The sequence below is a fragment of the Geotrypetes seraphini genome, chromosome 7 (genome assembly GCF_902459505.1).
Source record: "Geotrypetes seraphini chromosome 7, aGeoSer1.1, whole genome shotgun sequence".
Taxonomy (NCBI): Eukaryota; Metazoa; Chordata; class Amphibia; order Gymnophiona; family Dermophiidae; genus Geotrypetes; species Geotrypetes seraphini.
Window position 1 is genome coordinate 86,377,255 of NC_047090.1, and position 23,032 is coordinate 86,400,286.

Here is a 23,032-nt window from a genome sequence, read left to right on the forward strand (position 1 = left end):
GTAATGTAATGATAATAAAACTGCTTTGCCTAATCTTGACTGCATGGATCCAGAATGGGCTAGGTGGAAGAGTAGCCTAGTAGTTAATGTAGCAGCCTGGGAAACTGGGTTCAATTCCCATTGCAGCTCCTTGTGACTCTGAGCAAGTCACTTAACCTTCCAATGCCCTGGGTACAAAATAAGTACCTAAAAACCACTTTGTAATCACAGATAGTCGGCATATCCAGTCCCTTCCCCCTTTTAATTGATGGTGAAATCTTAATAAATAGAAGTATTTTCTTCATCCTCAATCTGCTAGTATTCTCAGCAGTAGCATTGCAAGGATAAATGGAAAGGTGGACCTGATCCATAGTCCAAATTTCACCTCAGCTCACAGAACATATAGGCCCTTTGATTTTTACTTTCATGAGTTATTATAAAAGCAAATATTCAGAAAATGCTGAGTACCTACGTTTAGGCCCATATTCTATAAAAGGGGCCTTAACTTAGGCTGGAATCGTACCTATGGAGGCGCTTTGCGATGCCTAACACTAAAGTAGAAACTGTAAAGCATTACTACTTTTCCATTGAGTCTTAATAATATTAATTAGCTCATCATAAAATTAATTATTTAATTATTTGTTTATCATACCATTAATACTAGGTGGAAAAATGCCTCACTTAGGGCTCCTTTCACGAAGCCGTGTTAGCGGTTTAACGTGCCTAATAGCGCACGCTAATTTGCCAGCTGCGCTAGTCGCTACCTCTTGAGCAGGCGGTACCTCTTGAGCAGGCGGTAGTTTTTCGGCTAGAGCGGGGGTTAGCGCACGCTAAAAATGTGCGTGCGATAAAGCCGCTAACGCGGCTTCGTAAAAGGAGCCCTTAGAGCGTTTATAACATCAAATGTTTTCATACGCTCTGGATATCAATCACTGGCTATTATCCACCTTCCCCTCTTATTTAATTTAAGTTAATAATAATTTAATTCATTCTCTAAATCTATCTTTATAAAAAGTTGTTTCCTTCTATAACTGTTCACAAAAGAAATTTCATCCAATCATAGGTATTGTACCACTGCAATTCATTCTTTCATGTTGATTTTTTTCATAGTCTATCTCAGTACATAATCTTTTTAAATTTGGAGATTTACTTTGTTCTAAAAGTTCATGTTCATATTCATATATAGTTTTATTTCGTCCACAGTTCTTTAATTATTCATGCATCAATGAAAATCCACACAGCTTGCCCACCTATGATTTTTCTTTAAGCCCAGTTGGCGGCATAATATTATTTTCTATGAGAAGCACTTCAGATATTTATAAGTACTTTATCTCACTCTTCATATTTAATAGCGGTACTTATCTGCAATATTTTCAGCTTTCACTTTTTGGCCACTTGAGTTTCTCTTAAAGCACCAACCAGCCGCTTCTATTTTTCCCAATGCAGCCTGTGTTTCATGTTTAAAAGTTTTTTAACCACTGCCTCAGGGTTGTTTTGCTCGAACGGCAATATTTCTAAAAAACATATAGTTAATTCACCCAGTTACTAAATCCTAGTTTTCAGTTTTAGGTTAACAATATAGTTAACAACTCCTCATATCTTCTTTTTCTCCTTACAAATCTACAGTCTTTCTCATATCAAGTGCAAAGATGGCGTTGTCGTCTTTTTCCTCCCTTTTAAATGGCTGGTGATGACGTCAAGCCAATCAAAATCGAGTAAATCCTACTATATCCATTCAGCATACTTTTTAATAAAAATGTTGCCATTCGATATTACTATTCAGTCTGAATGGTGTAGTAATATTTAATTTAAAAATCCATTTTTATTCTTTTTGAGCCAAATATCTACTAAATTCCCTGCCTCTCCTCCCCCTCATTACTTGTTCCAAAACCAATATCTTTAAAGACTCAAATTCATGGCATTTATCCACACAGTGGTTTACCATTGGAGCTCCAACTACCAGCCTTTTTTATATTACTCTTATGTTCTGTTAATCTAATGTTCAACCTCCGAGATGTTTGTCCAATATACATAAGATTGCAGGGGCATTTTATTCCGTATATCACCCCCTCTGACTTACAATTTGTTTTCTGGAGTAAATCGTACTTATTGACACCTGGTTTCACAAAATATTAGTGCATTCCATTTGAGTGCACATCTGGCTATTACCACAACTACTGTGCCCTACTTCTTCTTTTGGTAACAGTAGAGTTTCTTCCAGGAGCATTGATGGACAAAGCAACTCCTTTAAATTCTTATTTCTGCAATAGGCAATTTGTAATGATTTATCTTTAAAGGTACCCCCTATATTCAAGATGTTCCAATATTTTCTTAATGTCTGTGCGGTAGGTATACCAGCTATTCTGAGAATATGTAAGCACACAGGTGACACAATCATCTTGTTTTGTAGCATCTGTTTTTGAATTCAACAGCCAATTTCTATCATTGACCAGAGCTCTTTGTATGCAGATTTTATTATACATGCTGGATAATCTCTTGCTTTATACTTAGCTTTCAGCTCTATCCCTTATATTTTATAATCATCTGTAGATGAACATATACGTCTTAGTTGTAAAAATTGGGAGAATGGTAGTCCGTTTTTTTAACGGCCTTGGATGAAAGCTAGAATAGAGTAGCATTGAATTCTTATCTGTAGTCTTTTTATACACTATTGTTGTTATGTTTGTATCTTGTTTCTTAACCAGAACATCCAAAAATGATATTTCATCTTAATCATACTTTAGAATGGCAATTATTCAGGTATCCAATGAAGTCTTCAAATTTTTCTTCTGTGTTCTTCCATATGCAGAAAATATCATCAATATACCTGGTCCATATGACTACCTCTGAATAATATTGAGATGAATATACCCATTGTATTTCAAACTCTGCCATGAAAAGATTGGCTACCGATGGGGTCATCGTTATCTCCATGGCTATACCTGATACCTGGTGAAATAATTCATTTTCAAACAGAAAAAAACTCTCCTCTATCATGATTTTTTCCAGTTGTACAATAAACTCAGTGGGTATCTTATGAGGTCGAGGTCTGTTTTCCAAAGATCTTTCAATGGTCGACAAAGCTTCATATTGTGGTATGATCGTATATAATGAACAGGCTACAGTAGGCCAGAACTGGCGTTGGGCGCCAGAAGTGGCGTTAGGTGCCATAAAACACCTCTTTAGGTGAGAGTCACGTTAAAGGTAGGTGCCAGAAATGTAGACTTTGAAAACTCTGGCCTAAATTCTAGTGCCTACCTTGCCCAAAGGCATGATTCTCTAAAAGGTGCTGTTGCGTGATTGACACATGATTGGTGGCCGTTTTTAAGGTGGCTACCAACAACAGTGCCATTTATACAATCTAGGCCATAAGGTTTTGGATTTGAGAATTATTACTTGCATTATACAGATCCAGGATAAAGGTGAGTTACATGCACAGATATAAATTATTTCCCTGCATGAATTGGATTACTATTTAACTGTACTAAACGTAGCAGGGTGTGATGTGACTTGCACAAAGTCACAAAGCATGTCAATAAGAAAAGTGGAATTTGAACTTGTTTCAGAATCAATATCTCTAACCACTAAAAGGTTCCAATGTAGTTTAACTTTTTATTAGTAGTTCAAGGCCAGGTATTTTTCCTGTCCCTGGAGGGCTTAAAATCCAAGTTTGTATCTTTCTGAGGCAATGGATGGTGAATTGCCCAAATCAAGAGGATCAATGTGATTTGAACTTGGGTTCCCTGGTTCTCAGCCTGTTGCTCTAATCATTAAGCTACACATTGAGTACAAGTTAAGTGCCTGTTCTCAGCCAAAGTTAGGAACCTAGGTTTTCAGCAAAAAATGTATCTAAATTTAGAACTGCAGTTTATCTTGCTTAAGAATCCTAAGCCAGGTGAAAATCGGTATTAAACTTACCCCCCCCTCTCCTGCCCACAAAATACCTATATCTGTCCACTTTTTAGATTCCTGAATTTAAGAACCCAGTAAATCTAGAAACCTAAAGTTAGGCACAGCAGCCCTAGTCATTTATCAAAAGAAGCAACTGACCTAATGACATTTTTGTAGTTGAGATAAATCTCTTTGAAATTAAAAATGATGCCAGACGAAAATACAAGATAGGCTATTTAAAACAAATTTTCACACAATGAAATTGCACAAGGAAGGCAACATAGTAAGAAATATACAATGTTCAGGAATCTCTTGCTTTTCTGGGGCAGTGCTAGCTGAAGTTTAGATGGAAGTTTTCTTCCAAGCTTGAACTTTCTATGTTTCTTATTCAACTCTTGTGACAACAGGATGTTTCTGAGGAGCATTAGTTCTACTTCTGCAACAGACTGCCAGCCATATGCTACTTTGAGCAAACTAGTGTCATATAAATTATAAATAAAACTGTTAGGTTTTTGTTTTTTCTTTTGCTCTTGGTTTAAATAAGAGTTTGCTCTTTGTCTTTTCTACTATTTTTTTTTAGTTTCCCAACAAAACTGTTGCCCAGGTTGCTTGCAGTGTGCTCAGCATGTTGATTAGTTATGTGGATAGACTTCAAACCTATCAAGCAAAATCACCCTTAAAAATCATTGAAGTAAGTTACTTGGTATTGGCTGCAGCTTGCAGTGCATGTCTCTAAATACACAATTCCATTAAGTTTTATGCTTAAATATGTGCTTCCAAATGAATTTCTGTAAGAATAATGAAATTGAAATATCAGTATTTGGTTGTCCACAGATCTTGATTGCAACAGTCACTTACCTGTTACCTAGTACCGAGACTTCCTCCTATGAACAGGATAAAAGGGTGAGTAAAGTGTCTAATATAGGCACTTTGTACCACTAGAGGTCATGCTTGGATATAGGTACATTGTAGTTTGAGAACTGTAAGGTTCTACTGTGATAATATCCCATCATGAGAATTAAGATGTTCTGTCTCAAAGACAAGGTGTTCTGAGAGGTGAACTCCAAAGCATATATATTATATCCATGCAGAAAGAATTTAAGTAGTATACTTTAATACATTACCTAGCTTTCAAAAATGTATATATTTTGAGTCTGGCATTTCCTTCTCCTTTGAGTGTGAAACTCAATCAGAACTGGAGCTGGATTCAACACCATAAACTATAATTCAGAACTTTTCTTGGATCTTTCCCTATTTATATCCACTCTCAAGTCAGCAAAGGCACTGCAGCAGCATTTTTCAGCTGTAGTCTACTCACCAGGGCTGCTTCTGGGATCTGCATTCTTAGGCTCTAAATCTAGCTAAATGTCACCACTGAATGGAAACTAGAGCTCCCTCGTCCAAGGCTAATGATTTTATCTGCACAGCATCACCAGGCTTTGAAATTTAAGACCTGATCAAAGAATCAACCTATTTTCTTCACACTGAACCAGTGAGCCAGCCCATTATTCATCTGAGGACTTTCTTAGAGATCGGACTCCACAGGTGACCCTTATGGGGAGAAATGCTGGCCTAGTGTCTAACCCTCAGTAAGCCTGGTTCTAAGAGAAAGTTGTAGAGACTCAACATTAAAGATATATATAATTTGCATATATTTGCTTGAGGAAAGAGAGCTGTTGACTAAAAGGCTTCTTTGGATCTGTTCAGGACCTTATGCGAGATTTTGAGGAGTAGTAACTGGGAGAGAGGCCTGGGAAATTCTTAAGTCAGGCCACGCATGCTGTACTTCATAGGGGTGTGAATCCTCTCACCCTAACTGAAAAGTGTTCCTTGAGGAGAGACCTCTGGCTGATTTCAGCCTCTTAATTTGAGACTGAACTCTGAGGACTCTTAGACTTTCAGACTCCAAATGTGACCCTTGAAATTAATTACTTCCCACCCACCTATTCCAAAGCGGAGCTTTTTTGCCTCTTCAGCCAACCAGGAACAGGGCATAGCTTTGGTAGGATTTTTTTCTGTTCTTTCTTTTTTCCTCCAGGTGTAAGTACTTCTACAACCACACTATAGCTGGGAAACATTGTGTCGCCAAAGCTGCTGCTCAGGTTACAGCTTCTGTCTGTGCAGACAGAAAATGTTACCCCGGCAGAGGAAGTGTTCTATGTGCAAGCTGTCTTCAACTTGAATCTCTCATAAAGGAACTGAGAAAGAAGATGGCAAGACTGAGAAGCATCTGTGAGAATGAGAGGTACATCAATGAAATGGTTCATGAGACATCAAAGATTTCCAACGGTGGGGAAGAAGAGGCTGTGCTGAGGGAAAAAAGCTGGACTCAGATTACAGAACCCTGCAAGATTTGTACTGTGACTCCACCCGCCCTTGAACTGAAGAACCGGTTTGCTGCCCTGGAAGTGGAGGAGATGAGAGCATCTCAGGGAGAGAAAGGACCAAAGCTTGAAATTCCAAAAATTGCTGGATCCATGACCACTAGGAGGCTTAAGGTAATGGTGGTTGGCAATTTCCTACTGAGGGAAAGGTACAGAAGTGTCCATCTGCAGACCAGACATGATGTCCCGGAAGGTATGCTGTCTGCCTGGTGCCAAATTCCAAGATGTTACAGAGAAATTGCCAAGACTCATCAAGCCTGATAACTGTGTGGCACAGTGGTAAGAGCTACAGCCTTAGCACCCTGAAGTTGTGGGTTCAAAACCCATGCTGCTCCTTGTGACCTTGGGCAATTCACTTAATCCCCCATTGAATGAATAAATAAATAATTATCCAATGCTACTCATCCACATTGGCACTAATGATACTGCCAGGTACTCCTGCGAACGTATCAAAAGTGACTTCATGGCTCTGGGAGAGAAGTACTTGCTAACTGGGAGTAGTGTTGAAGCTAGATCAAAGTCATGTGGGCTGCTTTTATAAAATCACCTTTTTAACCATTCCCCCAATGTGGAATCGTCCAGTGATTCAAATCTGAGCTATTTTCATGATGCATTGGTCCTCCCTTTTCTATGTTAACTTCTGCTTAAACATATGCCTAGAAACAGATCAGCGCTGGTTCCTATCTAGCATTGATATACACCTTATATTCACAGCACACTTATCCACATGGTTACCTAATGTGTACTGCTGGGTTCCTATCTAGCTCATTAATTAGGGCAACTACAACTTGGAAATGCTTGATAAGTCACTTACACAACCCCTCATATAAGTCTAACTGTGCTGCTAATGATGGGAAAGCTGACAAATAGTTACTAAACAGAATAGCCTCCTTGGCCTGGTAAAGGCCTTGGTGGTAATTGAAAAAATAGTTTTGGAGGATTTAATTCTTTTGAAGTACTTTGTAAGAAAACTTTTGTACCCTGATTTGGACTCATCTAATATAATTTTTTTCCCAGTACCTCAGTAGGAGGATAATTTTATAACGAGATTAAGAAGGCAAAAGGCACTTATTTGATACCTCTTTGTAGTTTATTGCATTTATATCTTTATACTCTGTAACATACTAGCCTGGTGTGGCAGGCTGGCCCAGACTTCCAGGACAGATCAGCAGATACAAATATGGTCAGGTCACAATTTCACATGAACAAAAATCTTTCTTTTTATTATGTTTGCCTCGCACAAAAAAAAATACAAAAGGGGTTGGCTTACCTCAGCCAAGCTACTTCACTCAAAGGCACCCTTCTGAGTCCCAAAGGCTCTGCCTTAGCCTATCTCTAGGGAACCCGGGAGCTCTCTTTCTTAGGGACCTCCCTGACTGATTCTGGTCTAGGGCAGAAGTACGCCTCCCTGTCTGAGTCCCGCCTTGTGACTTGGCAGTGAGCTTCAAAGCTCAGGGCATTCTGGGATCTGTAGTTTTCTCCTAATTGTTTAATACCTTCTGCTGCCCAGTAGCATAACTGCAGTCTGGGAGAGATTCTGAATCTGTCACATACCGTCTCCCTCAGCTCAACCCTAATAGAGTGAGCGCCTGCTATCACCAGGGGTCCTTCCCCAAGGGTAGAGGGTAATACTCTCCTAGGGCTCCTAGGACCCTTAACCTTCAATGGGAACTCCCAGGACCACCCCAGGGCTACAGCCACAACGTTCACATACCAAACCACACTGCACTCATACTCAAGTCAACAGGGCATTTGAAGCACTGGGCCCCATCATGCCAGTGGCCTTGCAAGTTTCAGACTGGACTGTCCATCTGTTCCGGAACCCTAGCCTCTGACTTCGCTGCCGTCGTCTCTGGCGATACTGCAGCTTCCTTGGGATCCAATCCGTGGAACTCATAGTAGTCATTGTCCCTTATCTTGTATTTTCTGGGGGTTGTTCGCCACTGTAGGACTAACATCACAGGGTCCTCTGGTCACTCCTCTTCTCCCAGGAGTGAGCAATGGTGGGAGTGCACCTCCAGATGACCCTGATCTGATACAGGCTCCGGGTGAGTCACCAACATCAAGCTGATAGGTTCTCTTTCCTCTGCATATTTTACGGTGATGTCTTGAACATGCTTCCCAGAGGCTCCTTCATAAGCCTGTAACAGTTCCTTTAATGCTTCCACGATTTTGGTCATTGCTCTCTAGAGGCCAGGGACACCTGACTGGCCTTTCTTTGCACTGGTTTGGCCAGTCCCCATCAGGGGTGGTTCTTACTTGCTCACAAATATATCCTTATTCTTCATTGTGGAAATTTACAGAGATGATTGGATCATTTTATAGTGTTTGGATTGTCAAAAAACCCCAATTTGGCTTTTCACCAATCAATCCTACATCATTGACTCCTGATGCAAGCCCTTTGGCCAAAACATGAATTGTGTTGAGTCAAATTGAATTACCCAATAAACTCATCTTTGTTTACTCCATTAGTTTTTATTTCTTTCACAATGACATCGTTTACTGTTGATTTGCAGTAGTTATTTCAGAGCAAAACAGAATTGTTCTTCAGGGAGTTTTCCTATCCTTCACATGTGTTTCTTGAAGGGGCTATCACCTGGTTTGGAACAAACTGAAGGGGCAGTAGAGCTCTCTGGTGAAGTAGGAGGGATTCAAAAGTTAGAGTGGATTCCTTCTGCACAGCTTGCGAGTACTGGAATATTACCCTTCCATCCAGAATGACATGCCTATCTACTAGAAAAGATATTAGCAAGATAAGAAATGAATCTCTTTCATGCAACAGTACTTTGTAAAACAGCTTTATTTTAAAGAAAAGATTCCAAATGAGTTGAAACTGAAAAAAATCTGTTTTTTTTTCATATGTAACCATGCATCTACATGGAAACCTGATGAAAAAAAGTAGCTTCAACAGCTAAAACTTTAGGCTTCAGCCATAAGAATTGTCTTCTATAGAGTAGTGTTTGCTTGGTCATATCAGGAAATATAAATTTACATTGATCACAAAAGGGTACTAATCTCTTAGAAAAAAATTAGTTTCAAGATATCCTTGACAGCTTCAGACTGAAAGGTCACTAGCTATGTTCCCTCTAAGGACCGACTAGATGTGAGCAAACATTTTTCTGCATAAGCAGAGGACCTACTTGAGATGAACGACAAAATTGCCATTACATTGCCTTATGGTAATCACACACATGATAATCTACCAAATATATTTAAGAATCAAAAAAATAACTGAATTAATGAAGTTTTTAATAAAAATTCTGCACAAAAGAGGCAACATTTAGAGCTCCTTTTACAAAGCCACGCTAGGGCCTTAACGCGCGGAATAGTGTGCGCTAAATTGCCGTAAGTGTTAGCCGCTACCGCCTCCTTTTGAGCAGGCGGTAGATTTTCGTTTAACGCACGCTAAAACCACTAGCGTGGTTTTGTAAAAGGAGCCCTTAGCAATTGTTGGTAATCATGTTTCTGATTTGTATTTTAAATTTGTCATCATCCAAAAACAATGACTGCTTTGTAATTCTGACAAACAGACCATGCAGATTATACTTTTTTTTGCATAGAAATTAAACTTTTTGTGTGCATGCAGAATTTTTCAGGATGTTATCTTTACTACAATGGCAAGCAGTGATGCAGGCTACTGGATCACTCAGGATATATAGTCCTAGATCCACTAAAGATAGCGACTCAATTGATGTTGGCTGATTCTCTGGCTGCAAATCATTTGCATGAAAATTCACTGACTAAATTGCTCAGTGAGTGATTGAGACATGCGCAGAGCCCTCACAGTAGTGACAGGAGAAGCAGCCTCCTGTCACTGCTATCAGGGCTTCTGCCGGGTTTTTTTTTTTTAATGGCACAGATGTTTTGTGAGTACAGTGGTGCCTCACACAACGAACTTAATTGGTTCCAGGAGCAAGTTTGTTATGCGAAAAGTTCGTTATGTGAAACGCGTTTTCCCATAACAATACATGTTAAAAAAAATAATTCGTTCTGTAGCATAAAATATGCTAAGATGACATAAAAAAAGATAAATTTTTTGTTATTATTTTTATTTAGATACATCTAAAAACATACCGTATTTGCCGGCGTATAAGACGACTTTTCAGTACCTTAAAATCCTCCCCAAAGTCAGGGGTCGTCTTATACGCCGGGTACTGTTTACATGCCCTTACTTTACATGCCCTAACATCTCCTTCTTTACCTCCTTACGGTGCTTACGGTAAGTCCTCCTGGCCCTGGCGACCCCCCCCCCCCCTAGTTGTTCGGGCCAGGAGGGAGCCTAAATCCTCCTGGCCACGGCGACCCCCTAACCCCACCCCGCACTACATTACGGGCAGGAGGGATCCCAGGCCCTCCTGCCCTCGACGCAAACCCCCCTCCCCCCAACGACCGCCCCCCTAAGAACCTCCGACCGCCCCCCCAGCCGACCCGCGACCCCCCTGGCCGACCCCCACGACACCCCCACCCCCCTTCCCCGTACCTTTCTGTAGTTGGCCGGACAGACGGGAGCCAAACCCGCCTGTCCGGCAGGCAGCCAACGACGGAATGAGGCCGGATTGGCCCATCCGTCCCAAAGCTCCGCCTACTGGTGGGGCCTAAGGCGCCTGGGCCAATCAGAATAGGCCCGGGAGCCTTAGGTCCCTCCTGGGGGCAGGGCCTGAGGCACATGGTCGGGTTGGGCCCATGTGCCTCAGGCCCCGCCCCCAGGAGGGATTGGCCCTATTGGATTGGCCTATTCTGATTGGCCCAGGCGCCTTAGGCCCCACCAGTAGGCGGAGCTTTGGGACGGATGGGCCAATCCGGCCTCATTCCGTCGTTGGCTGCCTGCCGGACAGGCGGGTTTGGCTCCCGTCTGTCCGGCCAACTACAGAAAGGTACGGGGAAGGGGGGTGGGGGTCGGCCAGGGGGGTCGCGGGTCGGCTGGGGGGGCGGTCGGAGGTTCTTGGGGGGGGCGGTCGTTGGGGGGAGGGGGGTTTGCGTCGAGGGCAGGAGGGCCTGGGATCCCTCCTGCCCGTAATGTAGTGCAGGGTGGGGTTAGGGGGTCGCCGTGGCCAGGAGGACTTGGGCTCCCTCCTGGCCCGATATTGTGTGGGGAGTTGGGGAATCGGCGGGGCAAGAGGGCTTGGGCTCCTTTTTGCCCCGATTGTGTCGGGGAGTCGGGGGGGCAAGAGGGAGCCAGGCGGAGAGAGGGCAGTTAAGCGCAGTGCCTGCGCGGAAGGATGCAGCTCGGGCGACTTCGTTGTGTGAAACGAAGTTCGTTGTACGGATCAAGACATAAAGTTCGTTGTGCGCAGCGTTCGCTGTGCGAGGCGTCCGTTATGCGAGGCACCACTGTATTACAGATACAAAATATCTGCCCAATAAAAAAAAATGAAAAGCCTTCCCCAACGACCCACGACAAAGCCCCCTCCCTCCCTCTCCAAACAAAAAAAAATGGCAGGAGGGATGCCCACTCCCTTCTGCCGCCACCAAACTTATGGCAGGAGGGATGCCCACTCCCTGCTTTCAGACGCCTGCTGCCAACACCAACAAATGGCAGGAGGGATGCCCACTACATCCTGTCACCAGACGCCCCCCGCTGACGAACTATTAAATATAGCAGGAGGGATGCCCTCTCCCTCCTGCCACCAGACGCCCCCTGCCGCCACTGAAGATGAACTATTAAATATGGCAGGAGGGATGCCCACTCCTTCCTGCCACCAGACACCGCCACTGCAAATGATGGCAGCAGGGATGCCCACTCCCTCCTGCCAATGGAGGACACCCTTGCCCCTCCTCCTCCCTGTTACCTTTAGTTGGGAGCAGGAGGAGTCCCTCCACCGGCCACCGCTGTCTGCAATGCAGGACTTAGGCCCCTCTCCATGCATCATTTGATGCATGAGGAGGGGCCTAAGGCCCACATTGGCTCAGATGCCTCAAGCCCCACCCCTTGGGCAGAGTCTTAGGCATCTGGGCCAAATCAGAGACTCCCTGTCGAAAGGATTGCCTCTCTGCGTAGCAATGTGGGTGATCTGACCACAGATGTCAACCTTTATGGCTGGGGAGGTCATTGTGATGGCTACCTGGCCCAGGTCCACTGGGAGCCTTTGCAGAGAAAATGGTCCATAAATAGATTGGAACAGAGAACCATGGTGTTAAAGGCCTTCCAGGAGACCCTGGAAGGGAAAGCAGTCACAACCTTCTCAGACAATGCCACAGCTGTAGCTTATATCAACAGGCAAGGAGGCACCAAGAGTGCACTGCTAAAACTAGAGGCCCAGATGTTATTTTGCTGGGCAGAGAATCACTAGCCATCTTGGCAGTGCATGTAGCAGGAGTGAACAATGTTCACATCAATTTTTTCAGTCGGCAGACACTGGATCCGGGGGAGTGGTCCTTGTCCCAGGTTGCATTCAACAAGATTGTTCAGCCTGACATTCAACCTGCTCACAATCACAAGATCAGTGTTCCCATCTTGGCCAATGACAGGCCGATTCATTTGAAAAATAGTGACACATCGAGGGCTGGTGATCCTCGTGGCTCCAAATTGGCCGCGTTGTCCATGGTGCACAGATCTAGTCAGGCTACAAAGAGACCAGAAACTCTCCTTCTATCTGACTCTGCTCTCACGGGGTCTAATCGCCCTAGAGAATCAGGAACTCTTTGGACTTATGGCATGGCTCTTGAGCATGCAGCCTTAAGGCAAAATGGGGTGGTCATAGCCACACTCTATTCCAACTAGCAACAGTTGTGGTTTATGTGAAAGCCTGGAAAGTATTTCAACACTGGTGTTCAGGGCAACAGATAGAGTAGTTAAGGGCCCTTATAGCAGTGAGCCTTTCATTCCTTCAGGAAGGTCTGGAGAAGAGCTCTGCAGTTAGTTCCTTAAAGGTCCAGGTAGCTAGTGTGACATGTTTTCAAGCTCATTTAGAGAGAGTTCCTTTGGCCTCTCATCCGGATAGTTCTACGTTTTTGAAAGGGGAGCAGTGCGATTGTGTCCGTCCTGGAACCTTAACCTCGCGTTGAGGGCCTTGAGTTGAGCCCCGTATGAGCTTTTACAGGAGGCTATGCTGTCAGATCTCACTATAAAGATGTTTTTTTGTGGTGATCGTCTCAGCACAAAGGATCTTGGAACTCTAGGCCTTGTCCTGCAGGAAGCAATTCCTCCGAATCATGGATACAGGAATGTTTCTATGTATGGTTCACTCCTTCTTCCCGAAGGTGGTATTGGCATGCCATGTGAATCAGGAAGTCCAACTGCTGGCATTTCAGGCCACAGATGTAAAAACACAAAGCAAAATACTTCTGTTGCTAGATGTCAGAAGGGTACTCATTTGTTACCTGGAAGCGACAAATAACTTCCAACTTTCAGATCATCTCTTTGTTCTAACGGGTCTGAATCAAAGAGGAAGACTGGATGAATACGGGCAACTGTTTTTTCTGCTTACATTGTATATGGTAAACATTCTCCCATTTCCTTAAAAGCACAGTTACACCAGAAATGCGTTGTCTTCGTTGTTGGAGTACAAGATGGTACTGCCAGAGATTTGTAGGACAGCTATATGATACACTCTACATACCTTTACTAAGTTTTACAGTGGATGTGGTAACACGAAAGGACTTCACTTTTCGGTTTGCTAGCAGCAGGCTGTTCTATCCCACCCTAATTTCAAGGGACTCCTTTGATACGTTCCATAGTTTAAGGACTGTGCTTTTTGCACTGGAACAAAAGATTAGGTTCCTACCTTGATAATCTTCTTTCCAGTAAAAGGCACATGAGTCCTGAAGCCCTGCCCTATCAGTTTTCAACGTGGCCTGTTTTTAGCTTGGACAGGTATGCTTCTGCAGAGGCTTGTCTAATGACATTCAAGTGATAAGAAGCAATTGGAAGCTATGGCTTCAGAAATGCAAGAGTGTCCATACAGGATTACTCTACATGGTCAGAGCCAAACAAGTGTAATGCTGGTTGTGCTCAGATAGGTGGTGGTTTTCGTTCCATCTTGTTGATGCTTTTATTAATGAGTTGTGTTTTCTTGCAGAGCAGATCAAAAGTATGTGACTGGGGAGTTCCCCGTACCCTTCCGTGTTATTTCTCCTCTTTCAGGGATGCCTTGGCTTTGGTACAAACTGAGGAGAGAGGGTAGTATCTAGTGATGCAGGGAGGTAGAGTTGAAAATGTAGATGATTCCTTCTACAATACTCATGGGTTAAGATGCACTACACACAAGTTCAGGTCTCATGTGCTTTTCTACTAGAAAGATGACTATCGAGGTAAGAATCTAATCTTCCAATCTTTAATATTTGGTGCAACAGAAGACCATAGCAAAGTAACGGAAGAGTCAAATTTTTATGCTCTCTGTTCACTTTCAAGAATTCTTTAACTCAAGACATTTTAACCACTGTATCTTGAGAAAACTGGCATAAACCTTGAACAGTCTATTGTATAGATTGCTCTATTACGATAACTACGTGCAGTGGCGTAGTAAGGGGGGGAGGAGTTTGCCCTAGGTGCCGTCTTGGTGGGGGCACAGACACCCGTCCTATTCTCTGCTCCCCCACTCCTTGCCCCCCCACTACTATGTGCCCCTTCCCTTCCCCTGTACCTTTTTAACCTTCCTGGCATGAGCAGTAACCCCAATCTGCTGCTCGTGTCAGCGTTGGCTCTTCCTCTGACGCCACTTCCTGGACATGCACCTAGGGTTGGGGTTGCTGCTCATGCCGGAACTTTAGAGATATGGAGGAGGAGAAAGAGTGGATATGGGTGGGGTATGGGGAAGAGGGTGGGGAGGAGCACCAATGTCCCAGGCGCCTCTCACCCTCTCTATATCACTGACTACCTGCCATATATCCTGTGGTGTAACTGCAGTAACTAGGGAAGTTTTTCCCTTATCTAAAGACGTTGGTAATATCTGGACTGTTGTAGGAAGTGGAGCCTAGAATGGCCAGAAACTACTTGCTCTGCAGAAAAGTCAGAGCCTACCATGTTCTGTTCTTGCTGAGTATTTGCACTCATTTGATAAGAGAGTGCTCCTTTACTGAAGAAAAATAACCAAGTTGAGGAGGAGACATTTGATCTTCCAAGGATAACAAGATAGCAGTTGGTGAAATATTACTCAGTTAAAGAGATCCCTCCGCTCACTTGAGACTGAATATTTTGTTCCATAAGTCCCTTAGTAGTAGTTTTAACCATTTTTGCCATTCTCTTCCTTATCTGAATCTGAAGGACAATTTCCTGTTCCTAGCTCCTCTAGGCTCCAAACTGGTGTGCCCCTTTGGCCATATTTCCATGGGCCTTCTACCATGGTACTGGCTAGATTAAATGTAATTCCGAAGGACCAGATGTGACGTCACCCTCCAAGCAATTGAGGCCTGTCAATCTACAAACTGCTTTAGAACATGCCTATACTAAGCAGATTAACTTTTTTTTTATGTGTGTGGGACTTTTATAAGAAGCATTAGATATGCATATATTAATATATAAAGAATATGCACTAATAGTGTAGCCTCTAAACACAATCTTGGAAAAATATATAAAACCTTTTAAGCTATATCTTCAGAATATGCCTTCCCTATGGTTACTCCTGCACCTTAGGAATATTACACTGTATTCCACATCAGTTTCTGTTTAGAATTGATACATTATAGGTCAGCTTGGCTGGCTTAATATAAACTTCAATATAGTATGAATCAAGTCAAATCAATGTAGAATTATGAATTAAATTATTGAAATCATTATCACTTTGTAAAATTCAACAACACTTATCTGAGTGCTATAAAACTGAATGTCGGCTGGGGACTGACTCTTCCGACATGTTTCGTCTATATTGGCTGCCTCAGGGATGTCCCCTAACTGCGACGCTCTGGTCCATTCTGCAGTAGCATCTTCCTAAGGAATTGACTAGAGCAACACGGGGGATTTATTTCAACTTGGAGGAAATAGTCATGGTCAGTCAGTGGTTTTGGCCGACTACCAACTCTAGAAACTTCAACTTCCCAGACTTGTCCCAATGATAATGAAATGAGTCAAGAATATGGTTCACCTGAAGAATAGGGATATCAATAAGTTTATTCAAATCACGGCTTTCTATCCCATCTATTAAATAATCAGACAGAACATAAGAATAGCCATACTTGGCCAGACCAGTGGTCCATCTAGCTCAGTATCCTATTCCAATAATGGCCAATCCCGGACACAATTATCTGGCAGTAACTCAGATTGAAGCAACATTCCATGCTACTGATCCTAGAGCAAGCAGTGGCTTCCTTTATATCTTTCTCAATAGCAGTCTATGGACTTTTCCTTTAGGAACATGTCCAAACTTTTTTTAAACCCAGCTATGCTGTTAACCACATCCTTAGGCAATAAGTGCCAAAGCTTAACTATTCTTTGAGTGAAAAAATGTTTCCTCCTATTTGTTTTAAAAGTATCTCCATGTAATTTCATTGAGTGTCCCCTGGTCTTTGTACTTTCTGAAAGAGTGAAAAATTGATTCACTTTAACCCATTATACACCATTCAGGATTTTGTTGATTTCGATTATATTCCCCTTCAACCGTGTCTCTTCCAAGCTGAAGAGCCCTAACATCTTTTGCCTTTCCTCATTCAAGAAGAGTTCCATTCTGTTTATCATTTTGGTCGTTCTTCCTTGAACCTTTTCTAATTCTATTATATCTTTTCCAAGATATGATGACCAGAACTGAACGCAGTACTCAAGGTGAGGTCACCCCATGGAGCGATACAGAGGCATTATAATAATCTTGTATGTTTGTTTGCTATCCACCTTGGATAAAGGCGGACTGTAAATTATTAATAAAATCTAAATCTAATCCCTTTCCTAATAATTCCTACCATTCATTCTCTTTGCTTTTTTGGCCGCCGCTGCAAACTGGGCAGAAGATTTCAGCATAGTGTCTACAATGACACCCAGAGGGTACTGACTCCTAAGGTGGACCCTAGCATGAGGTAACTATGATTTGGATTATTCTTCCAAATATTCATCACTCTGCATTTGTCCACATTAAAGTTCATCTGCCATTTTGATGCCCAATCTTTCTATTCCCCAAGGTCTTCCTGCAATTTTTCAGAGTCTGCATGTATTTTAAGAACTTTGAATAGTTTTGTCTCATCTGCAAATTCAATCATCTCACTTGTCATTCCAATTTCCAGATCATTTCCAAATATGTTAAATAGCAATGGTCCCAGTACAGAACCCTGCAGCACTCCACTATTTACCTTCATCCATTGATAAAAAAGCCATTTAACCCTACCCTCTGTTTTCTGTCCAATAACCAGTTCCTAATAACCAGTTCCTAATCCACAACAGAACATTGCCTCCTATCCCATGACTTTAATTTTCTCAGGAGTCTCTCATGAGAAACTTCTGTCAGAAGCTTTCTGAAAATCTACATAACTATATCAATAGTCTCACCTTTATCTGCATGTTTATTCACACCTTCAAAGAAATGAGGCAAGACCTTCTTTGTCAGATCCCATGCTGACTGTCCCCCTTAAACTATGCTTGTCTATGTGCTCTCTAATTTTATTCTCTAAAATAGTGTCCACTGTTTTTCTTGGCACTGAAGTCAAGCTTACCAATCTGTAATTTCCTGGATAGCCCTTGGAACCTTTAAAAAAAATCTAATGTTAGACTGGCCACCCTCCAGTTTTCAGGTACGAGGGATAATTTTAGCAAAAGATTACAGATCACTAACAGCAGATCATGTTGGTTAGTTTGATCATTGAAATTGTGAAGTTAGAGCAGTTGGCTGAGAATCAGAGAAGCCTTCATTCAAATCTTGCTTCCCCCCTGGTGTTCCTGTGACCTTGAGCAAGTCTCTTTCACCCTTAATTGCCCTGAGGTACAAATTTAGTTTTGTATACTCTTGAGATAAAAAAAACCTACAACCCTATTTTTTGCTGCTATACTTAAAAGACTCTCACAGAGCAGCACCTGTCTATATATACAGGGAAGGGGCACTACAACAACCTCAAAATATCAACCAAATTATTATAAGTGAAATGCATCCTCAGTGTGAAGTTATAAGCACTAATAAGCTGGAAATTCAAAATGAACCCCAGCTGCTATTTTTAACCTTCTCAGGCTTTTCCAGAGATACTCTGAGGACAGAGAAATGCCAGCTGTACTTGAATGTAATTCACCGTGACCTACGACTGAAAAGGGGATATGACCATACTATCTCTTGTCTGACTAAACTACATTGGCTACCAGTAAATGCCATTTTTTTAAGCTTGTATGTTGGGTCTATAAAATGTTTACTAGGATTTGCTCTGAATGTCTGATTAGTTTCTTCTCTTTTCCTCTTTCACAACTTCTCGATTTGGAGATTCTAGGTTCCTATGTATTTCCCTTCATTTTCTAGAGTGAAATATAAAAATGTTTGCAACTTGCTTTTCAAGTGATTCAGGTTTAGTACTGATTATCTATTGAACTTAGGACCATGCCTACTTATTTATCCTTTTGGAAAAATTTAAAGACTTATTTATTTGAGAGAAATTATATTCTTAAATGTATGGTTTTTCATACAATCTCCCCACAAGAGAACTGAATACCCAGCAGCAAGCACTGAACTCTGATACCATATGAAAGCCAACAAAAGAAAAAGCCTGTTCTTTAGTACTCTCCAGACCAGTAGAGGTTAATCTTACAAGCAGGTATATATCTTATCATGACCAGCAGGTGGAGACTGAAACAAAACTCTGGAATAGAACAAGAGGTACCTTCCCCTATTCCTATCAGTCTTCTTTCAGTCTCCAGAAGATATGAGTGAGCTGTACCTATCTCCCTTTGTAGGGCTGTTGAAATTTGTTTAGGGTTTCTAGTCCCCGTTTTTGGCCGGATTGAGCTTGGGTGGGCCCTGTTTGTGGGTCTGTTGGACTTCAGGGGTGTCAAACCCGGCGGGTCTCGTGCTGGGTCCCCTCCCCCATTTTCTCCACCACCTCACATTTTTTTAGAAGAGCCTCAGCAGTAAGTCTTGCCCCCTAATTCAAGCAAGGCATATTGCTTTGAGAGCCTGTGGAGTCTGTTCTGTTAAAAAATTTAAAAAATCCTGAGGTAGTGCCGGTCTGAAGGGTTGCTGTCCTTTTAACTTTGCTATATTTTACTGTTTGTTTGTTTTTTTGCTAACCAGCACTTTTGTTTTAGCTAGGTCGCGTATGGAACAATGAGCACTTCGCAGGGGAAAAAGTGCTCATTGTGCTTCAGATGAGAGGCACTCGAGGCTGGCTTGTGCAAGCGGTGTGCAGGCTGATGCAGTAGTGGAGCTCTGTCGGTAGCGACTGCAGGTGCACAGCGCTCCCTGCCGCTAGTGCCTCGCGAGTCGGCTGGAAGCAGTGGGGAAGTCCGGTTTCCCCCCCCTCCCCACGTCCACAGAGAGTTTTCCTCAGCCGCCGACTGTAAGGATACAAAGGATTCCCTTTCCACCGATTCGGCTCGGGACTCCATCTCAGCTGATTTTTATTTTTAACAGCTGATGCTGGCTTGCCTGCTTTAGCGGCTGGGACAGTTCAGGCTTCCCAGCCGTTACAGACCCTGGAGGGGTTGTTTTTGGCGGGAACTTCGCCATTTTCTCAGTCTGCCCCTCCATTTTGTCTGCAACCTCGGGTGACCTTCCCCCTTTATTGGAAAAACAGGGGCAGATTTCAGCTGAGTCTCCTGCTGTGGCAGGGAGTCACTTGGGACCCCTGGGTTTTTTTTTCCTCTTATTTAATTTTTGCATTGTGCAGAACTTATTTTCAGGCAACTGGGGGGTCTCACATGCACCCAGTGGGTTTCAGGGGGGGTTCCTCTGCACCCCCTGTAGCTTTGCCTCCCTCTTCTCCTTTGGCGTCTCCTCTTCCTCCTTCCTCGTCCAAGCGCCCGATGGTTTCTTGGGATGAGGATTGGTGGCCCGAGGAGCATGGCAGCCTGGATGAGGATCTGGACACTTTTTTGAGAAATTCCAGGATCCTCTCAAGGGGACGGCTGCTAGCGGTGGGGTGGCGGGTTTCTTGCCTTCCGGCGAAGAGGCATCCATGGTGCGCCATTTTCAGAGGGATTCAGCAGGTCTCATTGGTGCTGCATTTTGAAGAAGTGCCACCAGAGACCCCGCGTGTGGGGGACCCTCTTAGGGGGATCCATACTGTTTTCCGCTCTTTTCCTATGATATTCAGGATATTGGACTGGCACAGTGGAATACTCCGGAGTTTCAGTTAGCTTGTGCCATGGCTCATTTGTATCCCATCCCGGATGGGGTTAGGGCTACATTAAAGTTGCCAGTGGTGGACGCGGTGGTCTCAGTGATCTCTAAGCGGCATACTGTGCCTGTTGAGGGCGGTTCTTCCTTATGGAACTCTGAGGAATGTAAGTTGGAGACAATTCTTAAGAAGAATTTTGATGTCTCTGCCTTGGGGGTCCAGGCGGCTATTTGGGGGGGGCTGATGGCTCGTGCCGTGTTTTGGTGGGCCGAGTTTGCCCTGGATCGTGAGCAGTGTTCCCTCTAAGCGGGCGGGTGTTGTGAGCAAACTTTTTTCACTGTGAGCTAAAAATATCGGGCGCCAGCAAGTTATGAGCCAAATAAATATGTTGCTTTCTACCACAGAACTTCCTTACGTTTGTATGGAATCTATCCCCTTTCAACTTTAGAGAGTGCCCTCTCGTTCTCCCTGCCTTAGCTACTAAGTCTATTCCCTTCAGTACCTTGAATGTTTCTATCATGTCCCCTCTCAATCTCCTCTGCTCAAGGGAGAAGAGGCCCAGTTTCTCTAATCTTTCGCTGTACAGCAACTCCTCCAGCCCCTTAACCATACGTGACAAAAAATCAATTCATGTAGCAAATGCTACATTTATCTTTTGGCATGGCCCATCATGTAGCAAATGCTATAACTGATGGGCCATGCCAAAAGATAAATATATATATACTAAAAAATAAAAAATAAAAATAAATATATACTAGGAGTAAAGGGGCATGCAATAAAGCTTTTAAGTAGTAGATTTAAAACAAACCTGGGAAAAAATTTTTCATTCAACATGTAATTAAAAAAAGATTTGGATAATTTCCTTAAAAAATCTGCATGACATTATTAAGATGGACTTAGGAAAGCCCACTGCTTATTCCTAGAATAAACAGCATAAAATCTGTTTTACTCTTTTGCACTGTTGTGCTTTCAGCAAAATGTTTTAAACACAAAAACAGAAAATCACATGCACAGGCATTAGGTCACCCAGGCATCTAGAATTAGCAATCTTGCACAGCCAGCCTATGATTGACAGGAGCTGCCAAATCACATTGAAAAGGATGATAAGGAAGGCAGATAAGAGATGGTGGAAGGAAGACAAAACGAAAAGGCAAGAACAAAACTGAAGTAGAAACGAGCCAAACATACAGTATAGCATACAAAAAATGTATGTTTTCCTTTGGCTTCCAAAAACTGATTGGCATCCAAGTTCCCTAAAGTTTCACACAGTCATCTTCTAATAATGTCACCATATACAGTTGGCTTGCCAGAAATATGTTTAGGATGCCACTGCAACTCTACCAACAGCATATTAACTTAACAGTGTAGCTTCAAAATAACTGCATCTCTATCCTTCCCTCCCCCCTGTGGTTTTTAGCATATCTCTCTTCTCATTTCCTCCACTCAGATCTGATCATTCTCTGCTCTCTCTTCCCTTTTCTTCTCTGGTCTTCCTTCTCTATTTTCTGCCTCCATCTAAATTAAATTCTTTCTTACTATTTAGTCCCGTTTCCCTCTTTTCACTGTGTCTACACACAGCTTGTCACCCCTTTCCCTCACCCCTCCATTATCTTACTATTTTCTTCCCCCTTTATTTATCTCCTCCTTCCATCCAGTATGTGTTCTTTCCCCACTTCCATTCAGCATCTGCTCTCCCTTCTCAACTGACATCCATCTGCCTTCTGCTCTCTCTCCCTTCTTCTCACTTCCATCATCTGTCCCCTTCTCTCTCTCTCTCATCTCCTCCATTCCATCATCTGCCCCTTCTCTCTCTCTCTCTCTCTCTCCCCCCCCCCCCAACTTCCATCATCTGCCCCCCTTCCCCTCACCTTTGTGGGTCACTTTCTTTCCCCTGAGGGTGGCTCATGTCACAGGGGAAGCTTTGGCCGAGCAGAACCGCTTGATTGACAGTGGAACTTACTTGATTGATGTCGATGCTGGGGCCCGTTGCCGTTTGAAGGAAAAAAAAAAAGGTGGAAAAAAGGAACCTGTAAAGGCGAGAGGAAGGGAAACCTCCAGGACAGCTGCTTTTTGCCCTCCTTCAGCGGCCCAAGAGTTCAGACCAGCAGCGGCAGCTGTGTATGCTTTTAACTTCGGCACAGAGCTGCCCCTAATCAATAGTTTAGCGCGGTTTCATGAGGCAGCCTCGGGGCCTTTGATAGCCGGCCCGCTTCGATGATGCGATGTGGGCCGGCCTAGCAAAGGCCCCGAGGCTGCCTTATGAAACCGCGCTAAACTATTGATTAGGGGCAGCTCTGTGCCGAAGTTAAAAGCATACACAGCTGCCGCTGCTGGTCTGGAGGTGCGGAGACAAGGCAGGAGGCAAACGCGGTGGAAGGCAGGAGTCCCGGCGAAGGCAGGAGTCCCGGCACAGCGACTACAACAGGAAGTTGCAAGTCAGCTGACGCCGGCCTTTCGTTGCGGCGGGGACCGAATCCTTCGCGGACCGGCAAGATTTTGTTTGCGGACCGGCGGTTGAAGAACTGTGCTCTACACTGTGTGCGCTGTGACGAGAAACTTGTGCGCTGCGAGGTAATATTTTGTGCGCCAGCGCACCCCAGCGCAGC

At 43.3% G+C, this 23,032-nt stretch overlaps 1 protein-coding gene across 9 annotated transcripts in view; it reads left to right on the top strand.

Annotated features, from left to right (window-relative positions):
* Positions 1–23,032, top strand: part of RALGAPA1 (Ral GTPase activating protein catalytic subunit alpha 1) — a 678,446-nt gene that overhangs the window by 290,094 nt on the left and 365,320 nt on the right. For 8 of the 9 annotated variants that reach the window (XM_033952521.1, XM_033952520.1, XM_033952526.1 and 5 more), the window contains 2 exons: positions 4,451–4,561; positions 4,705–4,773. The exons of the other annotated variant lie outside the window; for it this stretch is intronic. In XM_033952521.1, coding sequence (XP_033808412.1) covers positions 4,451–4,561; positions 4,705–4,773 — 180 coding nt within the window. The remainder of the gene's footprint in view (positions 1–4,450; positions 4,562–4,704; positions 4,774–23,032) is intronic. 9 annotated transcript variants of the gene reach the window in all.